The sequence below is a fragment of the Chenopodium album genome, chromosome 13 (genome assembly GCF_948465745.1).
Source record: "Chenopodium album chromosome 13, dcCheAlbu1.1, whole genome shotgun sequence".
NCBI classification, from domain to species: Eukaryota; Viridiplantae; Streptophyta; class Magnoliopsida; order Caryophyllales; family Amaranthaceae; genus Chenopodium; species Chenopodium album.
Window position 1 is genome coordinate 41,204,674 of NC_137846.1, and position 18,427 is coordinate 41,223,100.

General features: G+C 42.2%; 1 protein-coding gene across 1 annotated transcript; it reads right to left on the bottom strand.

The window, feature by feature from the left end:
- Positions 1-1,188: 1,188 nt before the first annotated feature.
- On the bottom strand, positions 1,189-18,162 carry LOC145575521 (uncharacterized). The gene is made up of 5 exons (XM_081633381.1): positions 18,036-18,162; positions 3,212-3,486; positions 2,945-3,001; positions 2,369-2,581; positions 1,189-1,245 (listed from the first exon to the last, which is right to left on the bottom strand). Exons 1-5 carry the CDS (start codon positions 18,160-18,162, stop codon positions 1,189-1,191), a joined length of 729 nt encoding a protein of 242 aa, XP_081489507.1.
- Positions 18,163-18,427: the final 265 nt, after the last annotated feature.

An 18,427-nucleotide genomic window follows, 5' to 3' on the forward strand; every position in this document is an offset into this window, starting at 1 on the left:
GCTCCTAAAACAAGTATGAAGAAGCCTCTAGAGCTGGATGATGATGAAGAAAATGTGACTGCTGGACAGGTGGCTGAACTTATGGATAGAGTTGAAATTACGGAAAAACAACTTAAGGCAGTTACAGAACAGGTGCAGAAACTTGAGAGGAAGGTACAAGGTCTTGAGGGCAGTCTCAAACTGCAAAAGTTGGAGTTCTAGAAGGATCTCAAGAGTCTTCAAGATAAATTGGAGGAGTATGTGAAGCAAAACATTGAAGACAATAAGAAGATTCTTGAACTCCTTCAGAGTTAACTCCGCCCAACCTCACTTCAAATCTTTCAGCCTACCTTAGCCTAGCCACTTCTCTATTTCTCTATTTCAGTCATGGACAAGTTTAATTTCTGTTTTAGTTTGTGAACAATTCATTTTGGTTTGTAATATTTTTAATTGTTCAGCAGGATGTTCATTTCTTGGTTTTAATGAATATTTTTGGAACTTGGCAGAAACATGTGTGTATATGTATGTTATGAAAAGTAACTTGAGCAGGAAAGTGGAACTAACTTAAGGGAAGTTAGCAGCGCTGCCTTCAGTTTCCCACACTCGATGAATTGCTTGTGGGGCTGTGGCTAGATGCTTAATAACTTGAAAAAGCAGGACTTTTTGATGATGCCAAAACGGGGAAAAGAAAAGGCAAACTTGAAGGCTGACGATGTTCTGGGTTCCAGTTGAGAAAGTATTAGAACTTTCTTCTGATATGGTGCCAGTAGCTTAGTTTTATTTTCTGTTCTGTTTATTTTTGTTTTTCTTGTTTCTGTTTTTAATTTCAGTTGTGTGTTTACTTCTTGTCAATAAACAAAAATCCAAAAATACGTCCTTCTATTTGTTTTAACTTTTCAAAAGAGTTTGCTTAAGTTTGTCATCATCAAAAAGGGGGAAATTGTTGAAGCTTAAAGGTTTTGATGATGATGACCTTAAACTAAAGCAAACTCAATTAATAAAGGTTTATAAGTGTTTGATTAGTACAGGTGAAGTTGCCCTTGGAGGTGGAAGAGTAACTTAGGCTAAGAAGACATGAAGAGACCTTTGAAGAAAAGTCAAACAATATAGAAGAAGAGTTCTCTAACAAGAACTGAGTTCCTTAACAGGAATGTTCCCTAACAGGAACTTGGATGATGCATGTTGAAGACAGTAAGTTCTGGAAGGAACTTAGTCTGCGAAGTTCCAGTTGAAGACTGAAGAACGAGTGACAGCAGGAACTTGATCCTGGTCTGCGTGAAGCCCAAGTAATTCAGTATTACAGAAACGCGGCACATCAATATTAATTTAGTTAAGATTTTATCTTCTAGATTTATTGTTAAATATGTTAAGTAGATATGCACGAAACTTATTAGAGGCATGACAAGATAATTGGCAAATTTAATTAAACGGAAAAAGATAAAAGAAAGATTTTAAGCAAAGATCTTCAAGATAATTTGTTTCTTAAAATCTGATTTTATCAAAAGATATTATTCGTTTTGCTACAACTTATCTTATCTTATTTTCCGAAAAGATTTTCTCTTAAAAGATTTACATAAAACTTTATTTTGTGATTTAGTTAAATTAACTTATTTATCTTTTGAAAAACCCTACTTGCTATATGAGTTAATCTTGTATATATAGTAGAGATCATATTTTCATACGTTTTTTGTGTGTTTTGCGTGAAGAAATCTCTGAGGTTAATTTGTGTAAGTTTTCCAAGCTTTAATCTTGTCATAGTTGTTTCGAGATTCGTGCATTGCTTGCCTAACATATTCTAGGTGTTATATTTTCTGTAATTGGTTGGGTTATTGGGTGTGTGTGTATGAAAAATATATTGCATACAGGTAAGATAGCTTTGAGTGTAAAAGCTGTGAAATAGTACTGTGAGAGGACGAGAGAATTCAAGTTTGGAACTTGAGTTGGGTAGGATAGGGTCCTACTGTGTAGCAGGTTCTATTTGGAACTTGTGAGCAAAGGTCTGTCATATAATAGGTTTGTAACTTGGTGTTTGCCCTATTATAGTGGATTGGTTTTTATCTGGAAATCCCTTAGAAGGGTCGAGGTTTTACTTCCAGTTGGGCCCTGGAAGGTTTCTTCGTAAAATCCTGTGTGTGTTGCAAAGTTCCTTTATATTTAGTTTTATATTTTGAAAAAGTAGTCACTAGGAACTCAACTACAATTCACCCCTCCCTCTTGTTGTGTTCGTTTCAACTAACAAAACCAAATTGAAAATTTTCTTTGATGAAATGAACATTCAATTTTTGTGACTTAGACCTCAAATGCTTTGTTTTCTCATGAAAACAAGGACTTTCTACAATGTGTTGTGTAGAAATATTGTCACAATATAAGGGAATAGGTGTAGAAATACCATATCCAAATCATGAAGTAATCTTTCCATCCAAACAACCTTATTTGTTGTATAACTCATACTTCTATAGTCTGCCTTTGTAGAGCTTTTGGACACAACTTTCTGTTTCTTGGTCTTCCAAGATATCAAAGCATTGTAAAGAAAGATACAATAACCAGATAAGGACCTGCCTGGCTGAATCAAAACATGTGCCTTAATGTATATCATTATAGCCTGTAATTTTTGAGTTATTCTGTGCAGGATAAAATAAATCCATAATGAAGAGTACCCTTAAGATATCTCAACACATGCACTGCAGTAGAAAGGTGAGGATCCCTAGGGCTATATATGGTTGACTCAATTGCTGAACAACATAACTGATATCTGGCCGAGTGAGATTCAAATAGATAAGATTCCCTATAATCTTCCTGTATTTCTCAAGATCATCAAGCAATGTGCCTTCATCTTTACTTAGTTTCTTCAAACCTTTTGGCAAAGGAAATTTTGTTATGTGACAGCCTTCCATATGAGCACTCTTAACAAATCTAGAATATATTTTCTCTATTTCAAAAGAATCCTAGATTAAAATCTAGAAACCTCTATCCCCAATAGATCCTTGATAATGGAAACCTTGTGCATAGCAGTCTTTAGAGTCTATATTACAGCAACATCAGTTCTAGTGATCAAAAGATCATCCACATAAGCAACCACTATTGTATAAAGAGGTACTATTCTTCATAATAAACAAGGAATAATTTTATTGGGAATGAGTGAAGCCAAAATCAAGAAAAAACTTACTCAATTCCTTGTTCCAGCACCTTGGGCTCGCTTAAGCCCATAATTAGACCTTTTCAACATACAAACCTTTCCTAGAGTGGCCTTAGAATAACCTTGAGGTGGTGCCATGTAAACCTCCTCATTAATATATCCATGTAAGAAAGCATTGTTCAAATCAACTTGTTGTATATCCCAACCAAAAGTAGCTACCAAGGAAATGACAACCCTCACAGTAGTAAATTTAGCAATAGGACTGAAAGTGTGTTTATAATCTTTTCCTTCAATCTGTTTATCACCTCTAGCAACAATTTTAGCTTTGCAATTTTTCACACTTCCATTAGAGTTGAACTTAGTCTTATAGACTGTAGACACCCAAATGTGTCTCCCCAAAACCAAACCCAGTGATGAATACTTTTCATGTCACTTGATTATCGAACAAGGTGAAAGTGTGAAAAGTCTAGTGATACGGTTGTTTTTATTAAAACATCTCTCTTTCTGTTTTTGAAAATGTGCTCTATTTATGAAAATAGCCAGTCCAATTTAGTTTTGTCCATGATAAGGGTCCAATAATAGCGTATTTGGATCGGGCTCGAAAGGAGCTTTCCAGTGATATATTATAAGCCCAATTCCGATGAGTAATGAGGAAGTTATGGTCAAAATATTAAATTGGGCTCAAAATGAATTTTAAATGCAGCCCAATGATCTAGAGGAGGGCCTATTAATTATTATTCTTGAAGTTATTAGGATTGATTTTAGTCTTCTAGAATAATCTAGAAGGTTCTTTCAAATTTTAATAGTATTAGGATTGATAATTATATTTTAAAGAGTTTTATTTGGAATAAAATAAGTGTTTTATGATAAATCCGATTTTAATTTGATAAACACGGAATTTGCTGCTTAATCATATTAATAAAAGGATTCCGTATAAAGCGCGTTTTATCTTTTAATTAGCGCCAGACAACAGAGTCTGTCGCCAGACGACAGAATCTATCGCCTGGCACTAATGTCTGTCGCCTGGCGTTGGTGCCTGTCGCTTGGTGACAGATGCCAGTTTTTTTGCGTATAGAACTTGAAGTATTTTCTGTCGTTTTCGGACTATTTTTCTATAAATAGGGGTCGTATCTCCCCGTTTTCATTCAGCAACAATCACCAATCATCTATTCTCTTCTCTCTCTTTAAGCTAGAAACTTATTCTCTCTCTATTCTTTTTTCTAAACTTTCCCCTCCTACAAAATTCCACATTCACAAGTTCTAGACACACCTAGCCAAGTTCGAAGTTGCCTTCGCCCTAGACGTGAAAGGTTGATAATTTTGAGGGTTTGGTCCCAAATCTTTATTTTAATTATTTGATTTGATTGTTTGTTTAATATTTTCCTTAAAGTTACTAACGCGTGTATTTTGTTATTAGAAAGAGATACGAGGCATCCAAGTAAGTAATTTAATTGTTATTCTTTCGATATAGAAAGCATGCTTAGATTATTTTGATTCCTAGTATCATGTTAGGATGTCTTTATGATTCCTATTATCATGTTTAGGGTAATAACTAAGATTTCTAATATCATGTATGATGCTTCCTATTCTTTCTTTATGTCATGTTAGTATCATGTATCATGCTAGGGATAAAGCTTTGATCTTTATTGTTTAGTGACATGCTAGGGTTTGTTATTAATCTTGTTAGTATCATGCCTAGGATCTTGCTATTATTATTATGCTTTATTGAGATTATTATGATTGATGATTGTTGTTATTATTGTTGCTTGATATTATTGTTGTTGCTTGATCACGCCCCTCTTGCAGGATTAAAGGGAATTTGTACTTGTAATCACGCTTAATAAAATAATTAATAATCTTGTTTAGGTTAATATGATTATAATTCAAGTGATCGCCAATAATACTTTTGTTTGTGCATTAAATTCAACCAACATAGATTAAATAGGTTTAGGATTAACCTAATGGTTGCATGTTAGTCAGAAAGCGCACATGGATATGAGAAGAATAAAGTAGTGGCCTATTATTAGGGCAGGTTCAATCTCTTTTAGGTTGGATTTGTACCTTCATCCCCGAATATCCAGTCATGGTTCCAGACCACTATGGAGTTGGCGATCTCATGGATCGTGAAGGGGTGTAACCTTCACCCTGTGAACGGTTTACAAATTCCTAAAACTTGTTGGCGCCTCTTTTGCTCTAGCTTCCTTCCCTTTGGACGCCACCATGCTTAAGTGTATGATCACAGTGGGGCTCAAGTGCGGGATGCTTGAAATATTCCCTACAGTTTTTTGGCGACTCCACTGGGGAGGACTTCTATTTTAATTCCTAAAATTTATTTTTGCAATGATTTAAAATGAGCGGATGAGACTCGAAACGTTCTAAGTGTTCATGTGCGTAATTTTTATTAACATTGTGGCATATGCATAAAAAGGTCCACATTGGAAAGACCATCCGTAATGCGTCAAAAACATAGAATTTCTACACGTAGGAAATTAGGGAAATATCTTTCACAATTAGAATTGAAATAACGCTGCGAAAAACTGGAAAATTCAAGAACAGAAAGCTGCTGAGGCATGTAGGAATTAGCGCTGAGAAAACAGCGCCATCGCCAAGCGATGGCTCTGTCGCCTGGCGACAGTAATTGTCGTCTGGCGACCGAGACATAGTCTGGCAACGGGCACTGTAGTCTCGCGCCAAATTCTTCCAATACCGAGCCAGAAATCTACCTTCTTGTTTCGACTAGTTCTAGCACTGTTTGCTCGGTTTTACTTCCGGATTGAGTTTTTTCCCTTTTTTCTAAAACCCATATGTGTTCTACATATGGCCATAACCCTCTGGGAATTCACGCTCCATCTACCCAATCGAACGCTCCTGGCAACGAAGGGTACATTCGAGTTTATTGAATTCACCAAACCTTGGGAGCGAGTTTAACTCGCGGGGTCCCATCCACTCTCGCCAACCCTTCTAAAGGTAAGGCTTCCGCGCAGTGCATCCGGACTCATAACCATGGACCCTCTTTGATTAACCCATTCTTGAACTTTAGAGAACTAGAGGCATGGTTAGGTTGCAATCTCATTGCATCATATCGTGCTTACTTGACTACCTGTGCATTCTTTGCTTGTGCATAACCTATATGTGTTTACACTAACCGTTTGTTTGACTTGTGAATGAGTCTACATGAACTAATTAATGACTAAAGGACTTTGCAAAATTAATTAATTAATTAATATAAATGATTAAAGTCTAAATAAATTGATCAAACTTGACTTAGTACGACTTTAGGCTTGTCCCTTTAGAGTAAAATACTAGAAACACTCCCAGACCAATGTTCCAGCAATGGCGCAAAAGTTTGGGCTATAGTGCCATGCGCTAGTGATTAGCGCTAGGCGACAATTTTGTCGTCTGGCGCTGGTCTTTAGCGTCTGGCGACAGTATTGTTGCTCCGGCGACTTCAGTTTTCTGCTCGAGTCTTCATGACGAGTCTAATTAATCAGTTTACTTAATCGGTTTAACCAGTTTATTAATGACAGTTGTCATGTTTTTAATTGAGTCTAAGCACATAGTCCCATGGTTTCACACAAGAGTCAAAGCATGTCACTCACACTCACTAGTCTTAGCAAACACTTTGTGTATATGTCACCATGACCATGTTTTAGGTTCATGCATGAGTCGTTTTTCCGTCATTTGAGTTGGGGGCCTATTCTATTCCTAATTCTCCCATATTTCTCTATCAACATCATTTTTTCATCCATATCATTCTTCTTTGATCTCTTCTCATTTATTGCATGTTGAATAGAGCTTGAAGTCAAAAATAAAATTTACCCCAATTTCCCTTTCCACAACACTTGGTCAAGGAGAGAAGGGAGTTTAATCAAGGATAACACTTTTGTCCAAGTACTACTTTTTGATAAATCTATTCGACAAAAGAGAAAAGCTAAGAAGATAATGGCGTCTCAAGATGAAGTCAACGAACTTAGGAAGGACGTGGCTAACATAACTGAAATGATGAAGGCTATGGCTCTTCATATCAATGACCCTGTGAAGCAACAACAAATGGAGCTCATGCAAGAAAGCTTGAGCAAACTCTCCAATGACTATAGGTTCCAGGGCATTAGCTCACAAGGGGTCTTAGTGGACAAGGAGCTTCTTCCGCAGAAGTTCAATGCCAATGACATCCCTAAGTTTAAGCCAACTGACAATCCTTATTTCCACTTAAAGGCTTTTGAAACTATATGAACATTAAGGGAATTGATAGGAATATTTTTCACTCTTTGTTCTCACTATTTCTAGAAACCGTTTGTCAACATTGGTTCTTTTCTCTTGATAAAGAGAAGACCTCTACTTGGGATGGAATAATAAACACTTTCATTGATAGATATAAGTGCAACATTCAAGTTGAAACAGACCATAGACAACTTGAGATGCTAAAGCAAAAATAAAATGAAGGGTTCACCTCTTTCTTTAACAAGTGGAGGGAAACTTCCGCTAATATGGTCGAGGTCCCTACTAAAAAGGAGTCTGTAAGGATGTTCATCAAGAACCTTCAAGACAAGTATTCGAAGCATTTGAAATATCAACATAATTTGAATACTTTCAAGGCCGTCTACGACATAGGTATTGAAATCGAAGATGACCTTGCAAAGCAAAAAGCTACTAACACTAGCAACAACAGTGGCTGGAAAGGAAAGAAGAACGACAATCCTTCTTCTTCTAAAAACACCCACTCTAGTAACAATGTTAGTACCTTTGACCTAAATGATGTCTTAGCTATGGATAATCAAGGATCTAAAAAGAAACCAAAAAGAGAGTTCACGCCCATTGGAATGACTTATGATGCTGCTTTCGATCGTCTGCATGATCGAGGATTAATCAAACCTATTGGCCCTACTGAAGATCCAATGCCAGAAAGGCGATGTTCAAGATGGAATCCTAACTCTTATTGAAAGTACCATCAAGGAAATGGTCATACCACGGATGAATGTTACAGATTTCAAAATCTCATTCAAGATCTCATAGCAGTAAACAAGATCCCATTGCCTCTAGCTAGCAAGAAGACCGGGTGATGATCAAGCAAACGACACAAGGCGAGCTTCAACGACAAGATCTCATGACCTCTTTTTCTTTTTTTTCTATCCCCATTAAGTCTAGCATAGGCACCTTTTATTTTCCATTAGATTTATTTTGTAGGATCTTTCTTTTCCTTTTAATAAAATGAGCATTTATTTTCTTGCATATGATTATCGTGTAGGAGTTTATAGGTACTATGCAGCGGAAAATCATGAATCATATTCATAAAAGTACCTAATCCCAAGATCACATGCATAACACACAAGACACATAATCATACCTTTGAAGCGTGAATTCCACGTAGCAATTGATAGACAAATCAGGGAGAGAATAGAGCCCCAAGCGTTGCTCCTCTACTTAGTCCATGAGCTTCGAACGAGCCGTCCACCAATACTAGATTGGTCGAGTGATTGAGGAAAACCGCGATCACCACCTTTAATGGACTAAGCCGACCACCACGAACCACCACACTGGCGCCGAGGAGGAGAGAGAGTGCTGTGAGAGAGAGGAGAGTTTGAGAGGGGTTGGTCTCGTGTTTGCTAATTAGGGTTTGATCACACTAATCAGATAATTGCATACAACTTAGCAAACCCTAGGCACCTAGTCTATTTATAATCCCATTATAATTAGAATAGGGTTAGGAAGCCCAAAACCCTCAAACTTACTCTACATGGCCGGCCATACTAGAGGATGAGGCCCATCATGAGCCTTGTCCTCTCGTGCCCGATCTAGACCCTTTGTGTGACCTTATAGGATCCGTCCAATTAGGCTTTGGGCTATTTTACTAGCCCAAAGATCGTTAGTACCTCTAGCTATGATAAAACGACGACCCAAATGTACGAACTTAATTATCTCCATAATTTGATCCATTTATATATCTAGTAATTGCACACGACGAAGACATAAATCCTTCAATCTCCCACTTGTCTGAGACAAGTGTGCAATATTCAAATTCCTTAAGTCAATACGTGTCCATTTGATAATATGATTGCATTACATTTCGAGATCATATTAATCTACATATCATTTCTTGAAATCCGAGTTAGAATTACAAAACCAAATGATTATTGAGTAATGCATTTGAACGCGGCCACGTATTTTCTGAATTCTCCCTCTTCAAGCGGCCATGACACATTTCCTAATTTAATAGGTAGACTCAATCCAATCTTGTAGCAACCAAAGCTCCTACTATACTTTTGAAATAACCGGGAAACACACTTTATAATCTTCTGTTACGGGTAGACGTTTGAGTGTACCACGGTTAAATCAATCATTAAATGGAATCAATGTTCCACTCATGTCAAAGGAATCCACTAATATATCCGGAAGCTCTACAGTTGAACTTCAAAGTAGGTCAATAGTTCGATCATGCATTATTCATGCATATCCAAGTTGTTTAGGGAATTTTTACCCTAGACAAGTGGACCAATGAGGGGGTGCCACGTGTTAGAGGCTGGCAGGTCATCCTTGGCCAATCTCCAGCTGACACGTGGCCTCTCCAGATACTTCCTTAGAATTGCGGCCTTCAAGGGCCCAATTCCCCAAAATTCGCTATTTGGCGGCGCAGCCCATCAGTCCTAGGTCAGAATGACCTAGGGAGGGGCACTTTTCCCAATGACCCTATAAATAGGGAGATATTCCCCCAAAATGGGGGACATTCAGAAATTTACTATCATTTATTACATCCTACTTTCTCTCTCATCAAAGAACTCCTGAGCTTGGAATCCAAGCAGATCCCCACCTAAATTTCCGCACTTTTTATTCTCCTTCAAGTTACTAACTTGAGCGTTGGAGGCGGAGCACCACCCAATTGGTGTCTCCGTTGTTTTTGCAGGTACAGAGTCAGCAGGACTAGTCTTCGAGTTGTAACTCTCCCAAGGGACAAAAACACCCAAAACATTTGGCGCCGTCTGTGGGGAGAGTACCTCAAGATGGTCCAAAATTCTGTACCAATTCTCGATTCAACTTCTCTACGTCCGGTTACTCAGACGGGTAACCAAGAAGACTTGCAACCGGTTATTCAACCGGAAAATTTTGAAATCCCTCAGCCTCCGCCTCAGCCTCAGCCAGAGGTATTCACTGAGGAGGAGGAAGAAGAAGAAGACAATGATGTGGAGACCTACATAACCAAAGATGGCTCCCTCATCTCTAAATCCATTCGTTCCAGAGATCAACTGGAGCGAAATCTAGACCAGGTGGGTCCAAGCAGCCGGCCCACTGGGAGGTCAGACGGGGAAACCCGGAAGACCAGAGGAGAAGCCCCAGTCACCCGGAATGAGCTCATGAAATTCATGAACTCCTTCAAGGGTGAAATCAAGGAGATGATCAACAACAAGGCAGGCTCTAGCAAGAGTCCGCCGGCTAAAAAGACTCCCAATGATGGGTAGAAGAAGAAGCCGGTCAAGGACAGGCAGCCAACTCCTCATCCAAAGGAGAAGGCAGCCGCAAAACTTGACTGGTCCAAGATTCTGATGCCCCAGAGGCAGCCTCGGCAACCCCAGCCGGAGGCCAAAAAGACGCCTACCTTCGATGCTAGAGAAGTCATCAATCGAAGGAGGCAGCAACAGTCTGAGTCAGCTTCTACCTCAAGCTTTCCAGACAGCTTCAAGGAAGCTTCTGTAAGGAATTCTATGTCCTTGCATGAGAGTCGGACAGGCGGTAAATCCTTCAACACCGAACCTCAGCTGATGATAGGGTCTATGCCATACGCACCCCAAGCGCAGTATGGGCAATATGGCCTCCAGTTCATGCAGCCACCCCCATTCGGAGGTCAGGCGGCATATACCAATTTCCAGCCACTGGACTGGCAGCTCCGGCTGATGAGGCTAGGCGAACAGCCGTCTGCCTTTGCAGCCAATATAACCGAGGCGGCTCAGCCGACCAAGGTTAAGAATATTTTGGTTGGTGCTTATGATGGCACCACCAACCCAGAAGACCACCTGATGGCATATACCAACCTAATGTGTTTACAAGGTTGGGACGATGCCACCTGGTGTCGCTGTTTTCCGGCTACATTGAAGGGCATTGCCCAAAAATGGTTTGGCAACTTGCCAGCCGGATCTATTGACTGCTTCAAGAAGCTAGCCTTCTTGTTTGCCACCAACTTCTCAATGAACATCCCTGCTGAGAAAACAAGTTTAGACTTGAGCACCATTAAGCAGGGAGAGAGAGAAGGGCTACGCTCATATGTCAGACGGTTCAACCTGGTCAGAATTCAGATCCAAGGGCTGTCTGACGAGGTAGCATTTATAGACTTCTTCAAGGGTCTGAGAGACGAGTCGACTTTTAAGTTCGACCTTGTTAGAAAAGGGGCATTTACGCTACAGGCGGCCCTGAGGGAGGCGGAAAGCTATATATAAGCAACCGACCTCTGCACGCCTGGTAGCCAGTCGGACTCCAAGAAGTCTGACAAGCAAAAAGAGAGCCGGTCTGCTCAGCCGGCAAAGAAAAAAGAAGAGAGCAAGAAAAGAAAAGAAGTCTGGGCGGTCAGTGATTCTGAGCAGCCGTCCCAGAAGAAGAAAAAAGAGTTTAAACCATACGTTCCCCGGTATGAGTTTAACAAAGACTGAAACTCCATCCTCATGGAGGTGAAGGACCTCATGAGGAGGTTGGCCATGACACCAACGACTGCTTCAGTTTACAGCGGATGTTGGACCGTCTGGCTGACAAAGGACTTCTAAAGTCCTACATTTCTAAGTCCCCAGCTGGGGCAAAAAAGAAGAACAAGGGTCAGTCCTCCAAGGCAACCCCCCAGCCTACTAGTAGTTCGGATACCGACAAGGATCCGGTCTACACTATAGCAGGAGGATTTTCATGTGGTGGCCCTACCATCCGGGGCACCAAGAGCCATCTTTGAAAGATGGACAAGGATGATGATGATGAGCTGGCGTCTGCCAGTTCCACCTTCCCAGACGTCCTCATAACTAAGAAGGACAGGGGCAGCGTCCGCCGTCCGCATGACGACCCGGTCGTCATTGAATGTAAGGTTGCCAACCAGTTGGTTGGACGGATCCTTATTGACACCGGCAGCTCGTCGGACATTATCAGCCTCCGGTGCTTGCAGAAGCTGAAATACAACTCCAGCAGCATGCATCCGGTCATCCACCCCTTGGTTGGTTTTGGGGGTGGGATGGTCTATCCAGCCGCACGAATTGACTTACCCATCCGGTTGGGTGAGAAAGGCCAGGGACGACATATTGTCATCAGATTCTTGGTCGTTGAGGAGTTGACCGCCTACAACATCATTCTTGGGAGGCCAACCCTCAACGAAGCAAAGGCGGTAATCATCCCGTCTCTCATGCTCATCAAGTATGAGAAGGATGATGGTTCTGTTGGTTCCCTGAACGGGGATCAGAAGACGGCCCGGGAGTGCTACCTCTCAGCCGTCAAGGATACTGTGGCCTCAGACGGCCAAGGGAAGGAACCAATAGACCTTTACAATGTCAAGGATGCTCCTTCACCCCCACCAGCAGCCAGTAAAAAGAGAAAAGCTGCAGAGCTGGTGGTGGTGAAGAAAGAAAATAAATAGCAATCACTGACCGGTGAACGGTCAGAGGAGCTCCGTCCCCAACCGGCTGGTGAAAGTATTGATCTTGTTCTGGACGATAGCCGTCCAGAGCGAACTGTTAAGGTTGGGACGGTTGCTGCCGTGGATCCAAAAATGAAGCCCATCCGGCAAAAGAAGAGGAACCACGGTGAGGAAAGAAGTCAGGCGGCAGCTGCCGAAGTAAAAAAGTTGTTGGATGTCAGGTTCATTCGGCCTTGTAATTTCCCCGACTGGGTGGCAAACGTTGTGCTTGTAAAGAAGCCGAATGGTACCTGGCGGATGTGTGTAGACTACACAGATCTCAACAAGGCATGCCCAAAGGATAGTTATCCACTTCCAAAAATTGACAACTTGGTCGATTCAACAGCTGGTCATGCCTTGATGAGTTTTATGGATGCCTATTCCGGCTTCCATCAGATACCTCTGTGGAAAAAAGATCAAGAAAAGACGACCTTCGTCACTGATCAGGGGTTATTCTGTTATACTGTGATGCCGTTTGGCTTGAAGAATGCGCCGGCTACGTTCCAACGGATGATTAATACAGTCTTCATTAGTCAAATTGGGAGGAACGTAGAGGCGTACATTGATGACATGATAGTCAAATCCAAGCAGCAGGCGGAACACCTTGCTGATCTCCGAGAAACCTTCACCACACTCAGGCGACATAAGGTTATGTTAAATCCTAAGAAATGCGTCTTTGGTGTTGAGTCTGGGAAGTTTCTCGGATTCCTGATTGATCAAAGGGGGATAGAGGCTAACCCTGAGAAGATACAGGCGGTAATTGACATGAAGTCACCCCGCACTGTTAAGGAAGTTCAGAGACTCACCGGTTGCCTGGCCGCCTTGGGGAGATTCCTCAACCGGTCAGGTGACAAATGCCTTTACTTCTTCCAAGCAATCATGAAGAAGACTAGATTTGAATGGGGGGATGATGCTGAGGCGGCATTCCAAAAATTGAAAGAACACTTGCACTCTTTGCCAAGGCTTGTTAGTCTTTTGCCTAGAGAGAAGTTGTACATGTACTTAGCCGTCTCAGACCATGCCCTCTGTGCCGTTCTCCTTGTTGAACGAGACGGTACTCAGCTCCCAGTATACTTCATTAGCCATGTGTTAAAAAATGCTGAACTCCGGTACCCCATGGTGGAGAAATTTGGTCTTGCTCTATATATGGCCTTTAAAAAGTTGAAGCCATACTTTCTGGCACATCCGGTTGTAATCTACACCGATCAGCCCCTCAAGCGGCCAATGTCCACTCTGAAGTCATCCGGCAGAATGTTGAAATGGGCTATTAAAATGCAAAGTCTTGAAATCTCCTACGAACCAAGGAAAGCAGTGAAAGGTCAGGCGTTTGCCAACTTCATTGTTGAAATGACTCGTCCGGTTCTCCCGGATAATGTTGATCAGGTTTGGAAGGTGTATGTAGATGGGAGCTCTACAAAGAACGGCTGTGGTGCAGGTATTGTATGTGAATCTCCAGAAGGTGATAAATATGGGTATGCACTACGGTTCAAGTTTCAGGCCTCAAATAACGAGGCGGAGTATGAAGCCCTGCTAGCCGGAATCCGCATGTGTAAGGCAGCAGGGGCAACAAAGATTAACGCCCATTCTGATTCTCAGTTGGTTGTTAGCCAGTATGAGGGCACTTATGAAGCGACCCATCCAGCTATGATCAAATATCTTCAGGCTGTCAAAGATGAGGATGGGACACTTGAGGAATTCAGATTGAATCAAGTGCCCCAGTCAGATAACCACCCGGCGGATGCGCTGTCAAAGTTGGCATCATCCGCCTGCCATGATACGCCTCGGTCAGTCTTTTGGGAAGTTCTTGAAAAAAGAAGCATTTATGAAGAGCCCATTGGAATCCTGGATCGAAGTTCTACTTGGATGGATGGCATCCGGGCGTATCTTGCAGATGGCACGCTCCCTGATTCACCTCAGGAGGCAGCCGTCCTGAAAAAGAGAGCAGCTAACTTCAAGTTGAGAAACGAAGAATTCTTCAAGGCTGGTTTTCTCAAGCCCTTGTTAAAATGTGTTACCCCAGAAAAGAGGAAAGAGGTACTCGAAGAGCTTCATGCGGGATTTTGCGCCTCCCATATAGGCGGCAAGTCCCTAGCCGTCAGAGCCAGGCGGCATTATTTTTGGCCTACCCTTGAGGCAGACGCCAAAGAATTTGTGAAGAGATGTGATAAATGCCAGAGGTTTGGCAAGCTGATACATCGCCCGGCTACTGATCTGACGGCAATCCACAGCCCAGTCCCGTTTGCTAAATGGGGCATGGACATTTTGGGTCCTTATACGCCTGCTCCAGGCGGAAAGCGCTATATCTTGGTGGCTGTGGACTATTTCACCAAATGGGTGGAGGCGGAGGCAGTTAAGAATATCAAGACAAAGGATGTCATCTCTTTCATCTGGAAGAATATTATCACCCGGTTTGGGGTACCTATGTCTATGGTATTTGACAACGGCTCTCAGTTTGAGACGCCTCAGCTCAAGACTTGGTTAGGAGATCAGGGTATCTCTAGTTACTTTGCCTCAGTCGGCCGTCCTCAAGCAAATGGTCAGGTTGAGGCATTCAACAAACTCATCTTAGACGGCATAAAAAAGAAAATTGAAAGAGCCTATAGTTTATGGGCTGAAGAGTTAATTCATGTCCTTTGGGCCATCCGACAACTGCCAAGGGGTCAACCGGAGAAACCCCATTTCTCATGGTATACGGAGCTGAAGCCGTTTTACCCATTGAACACTATGAGCCTACGCTCAGGGTGATGCTCTATGATGAAGAGGCAAATTGGGAGGCCATGCGGCTGGCATTGGACTCCCTCCCGGAACGCAGGGGAAATGCTGCCCTTCAACATGAGATATACCATCTTAGAATGACGAGAGCCTACAACAAACGAGTGCACAAACGTCCTTTGAAAGTGGATGATTTTGTGTTACGGAAAATGGAGGCAACCGGTAGGGCCAATGAGCTTGGAAAGCTAACTCCTAATTGGGAAGGCCCCTACCGGATCTATGAAGAAGTTAGGGATGGCACATACCGCCTGGAAACCCCAGGCGGTAAACGCCTGCCTAGAACTTGGAATGTAGATAACTTAAAAAAGTACTACTTTTGAGTATTGTAAAGTTTTTTGTAACAAGAAGTATTAATGAGAAATGCTTTTGTTTCATTTATTATCTTTTTATTTCCGTCTGGGTTTACCCATACAAATGTTGTGAAGTTTAGTAGCAAATCTAATATGTGAATAACTTGAGGCCAATGGCCAGATAAAAAACTAAGTTTGATACTTAGTATATAAAATCAAAATTCCATAGTGACAAGAGGCCAATGGCCGGATCCTTAAGCTAAGCACAAAACCTTTTAGTGGCTATCCAACTAGACCAGAAGCCAAAGGCTAGATGGTTGTCTTTTTTACAAATTTGTCTATCCTGTTATGGATATAGGCGTCCGGCGACACCCCTCCGGGTGCAATCATCGCAGAGAACAACCATCTTGCTCGTTCTATATACCCATGCAGGCGGCAAAGATTGAGTGGCTAGACCAGCCAACTCATAGCTGTCTGACCATGTTATTTCTCCTAAGTAATTTTTGGTTGTGAAAACTCCGGCTGCCTGCAAGTATCAGCCAGAGTACCATCATAAGTTTTTACTTAGTAAAATTTTCTTCGAGTTGCGCACTTATAGGGCAAACCCTTTTTTGCGTAATAGCTATAAAGAATACCCAGGCGGTTTGATACCGACTGGGGCAGAGGTTGTATGCCTGTCATTTGACCGGCTGTATACTTGGTTTGGAGCAATCACTATTGTGATTGATTGTCTTACAAAAATCCCATACTCTTTAAAGTATGAGAAGTTTCCAAGACAATCAATCCTTTTTTAGATTAAACCAACCACACAGCCGTCTAGGGGCAAGGACAACCGGATTTGTACCTTCCGCATGCTTTTCATAAGATAGGCAAAATCACAAGTATATATTGAGTATATATGCAAAAGTAAAAAGAACTGAAAAAATTGAAAAATTGTGCAAGTATAAGAAAACCGACTGAGTCGGTACACTTCAATAAATTAAACTAGCTCAAGGCCAGGAATGATTGTCAGCCGGATCCACATCCGGTATACAGAGAAACATAAAAAAAGAAGTTACAAAAATACTCGGCGCACAGGCCGGAAAAACAAAGGTTGGCATACAGCCGCTGAAAAATAAAAAAAAGTGGTTGGCATACTGCCGCAGAGAAGGAGGGGAGCTACGCTTGCGGCTGTTCTGGTTGGGCTGGAGTGGTAGAAGGAACATCATCCGGAACCACAGCCTCTTCAGGCTGGCTGTCCTTGGTGCCCAGTTCCTTCATTATCTCATCTAAGTCTGGCTCCTCTACGTCCGAAACCTCAGCACCATTTTCCAAGGCCCTGTCCTTGAAGCGAGGCGGAGCAGGATCCCCAAGAACCTTGGCATCATATGCCTCAGTGGCGTAGTTGTACCTCAGTTTGTAGACTTCAAAGTCTACCTCAGGGTAGAGAAGCCCCCAAGCCATCCGGAGGCGGATCTCATTATCCCGCTCATTCTCCTTGATGAGCCGTCCCTGCTTAGCCTTGAGCTCTTCTTCATGCTGAATTTTCAGAGTGGCAAGCTCAGCAATCAGTCGGGACTTGTCCTTCCTTAGATTAGCATTTTCTTTGTCAGCTCCTTCCAAGGCTTTGAGGTTTGAGCCGACAGTTTTCAGCTGGAGCTCCAGGTCGCTGATCCGGCTGTTAGCCTCATCATTAGCAGCCGTCAAGGTCTTTACCAGCTCCTCCTGTTTCAACTCTAGGGCTTTAATCTCAAGATAAAAGTTAATATATGCATATTCAGTAGAGTTGAGGTTGGCTTGAGCCCTTTTCTTGGCATCAGTTACCTCTTCTTACTTCTTCCGGAATGGCACCCGGAGCCCATCCACCCGGACCATAACCTGAGCAAGGTCATCCGGGAAATTACATACTTAGTAAAAATGAAGAAAAATGAAATGAATTGAAAAGAAAAAGATAAGGGGCAAGTTTCATTTACCTCCGCCAGCTGCCCCAGAATCTGGTCGAAGTCGACCTCATGGCGGTTGGGTATGGAGTTCTTCTCCGTTTGGGTGAGAGTCCTCACCATCCATTTGCAAAACCCCGCCAGGTCTGGGGGCCCAAAAGTAGCATCTGCAGCATAAGAAGGACTTGCTGAGAGACTAGCAGCGTATTTGGCATTCATTCTTTGCTGGCTACTCACGGAACCCCCGGAAGGGTCAGTTATAGTCTTGGCGCGCATAAAATCAAGCGGCCAAGGAATCTCTATCTTACCTTTGGAGTCGACCCTCGTCAGCTCCTCCCCTGCGACTGCATCACCACCTGCAGCCTTAGATGGCTCGCCATCCTTCGATGCTTCAGTAGCATCCGGCTTGGTAGCCGTTTGCTTAGTTCTGGCCATTGTGTCCTGCACAGGAACAGAGAGGGAAGAAGCCGGAGATGAGCAAAGTACTCCAGAAACTCCAGACAAGGCACCCCCGGTTCTAGACTCAGCCATCCCTGGTGACCGGCTGAGCGTCCTAGGCAGTGCCGTGTGTGCAAATGGAGAGTTCATTTTATTTTTTGAAAAATTAATGTATACAGCCGGAAACGAGTGTATACAGGCTAAAGAAAAAGAAAAAGAAGAAAACTTAAAGAAGGAAACGAATAGTTACCTTACTTTGAGT

Excerpts from the sequence above, each read along its gene's own strand:
- LOC145575521 (XM_081633381.1), bottom strand. The coding sequence starts at position 18,162 with ATGGCCAGAACTAAGCAAACGGCTACCAAGCCGGATGCTACTGAAGCA. Across the intron at positions 3,002-3,211 it reads CTAAGGCCACTCTAGGAAAG|ACTCTAAAGACTGCTATGCA; the intron begins GTTTGTATGTTG and ends GCTGTAATATAG. Across the intron at positions 2,582-2,944 it reads AGGATCTATTGGGGATAGAG|GCTATAATGATATACATTAA; the intron begins GTTTCTAGATTT and ends CAAAAATTACAG.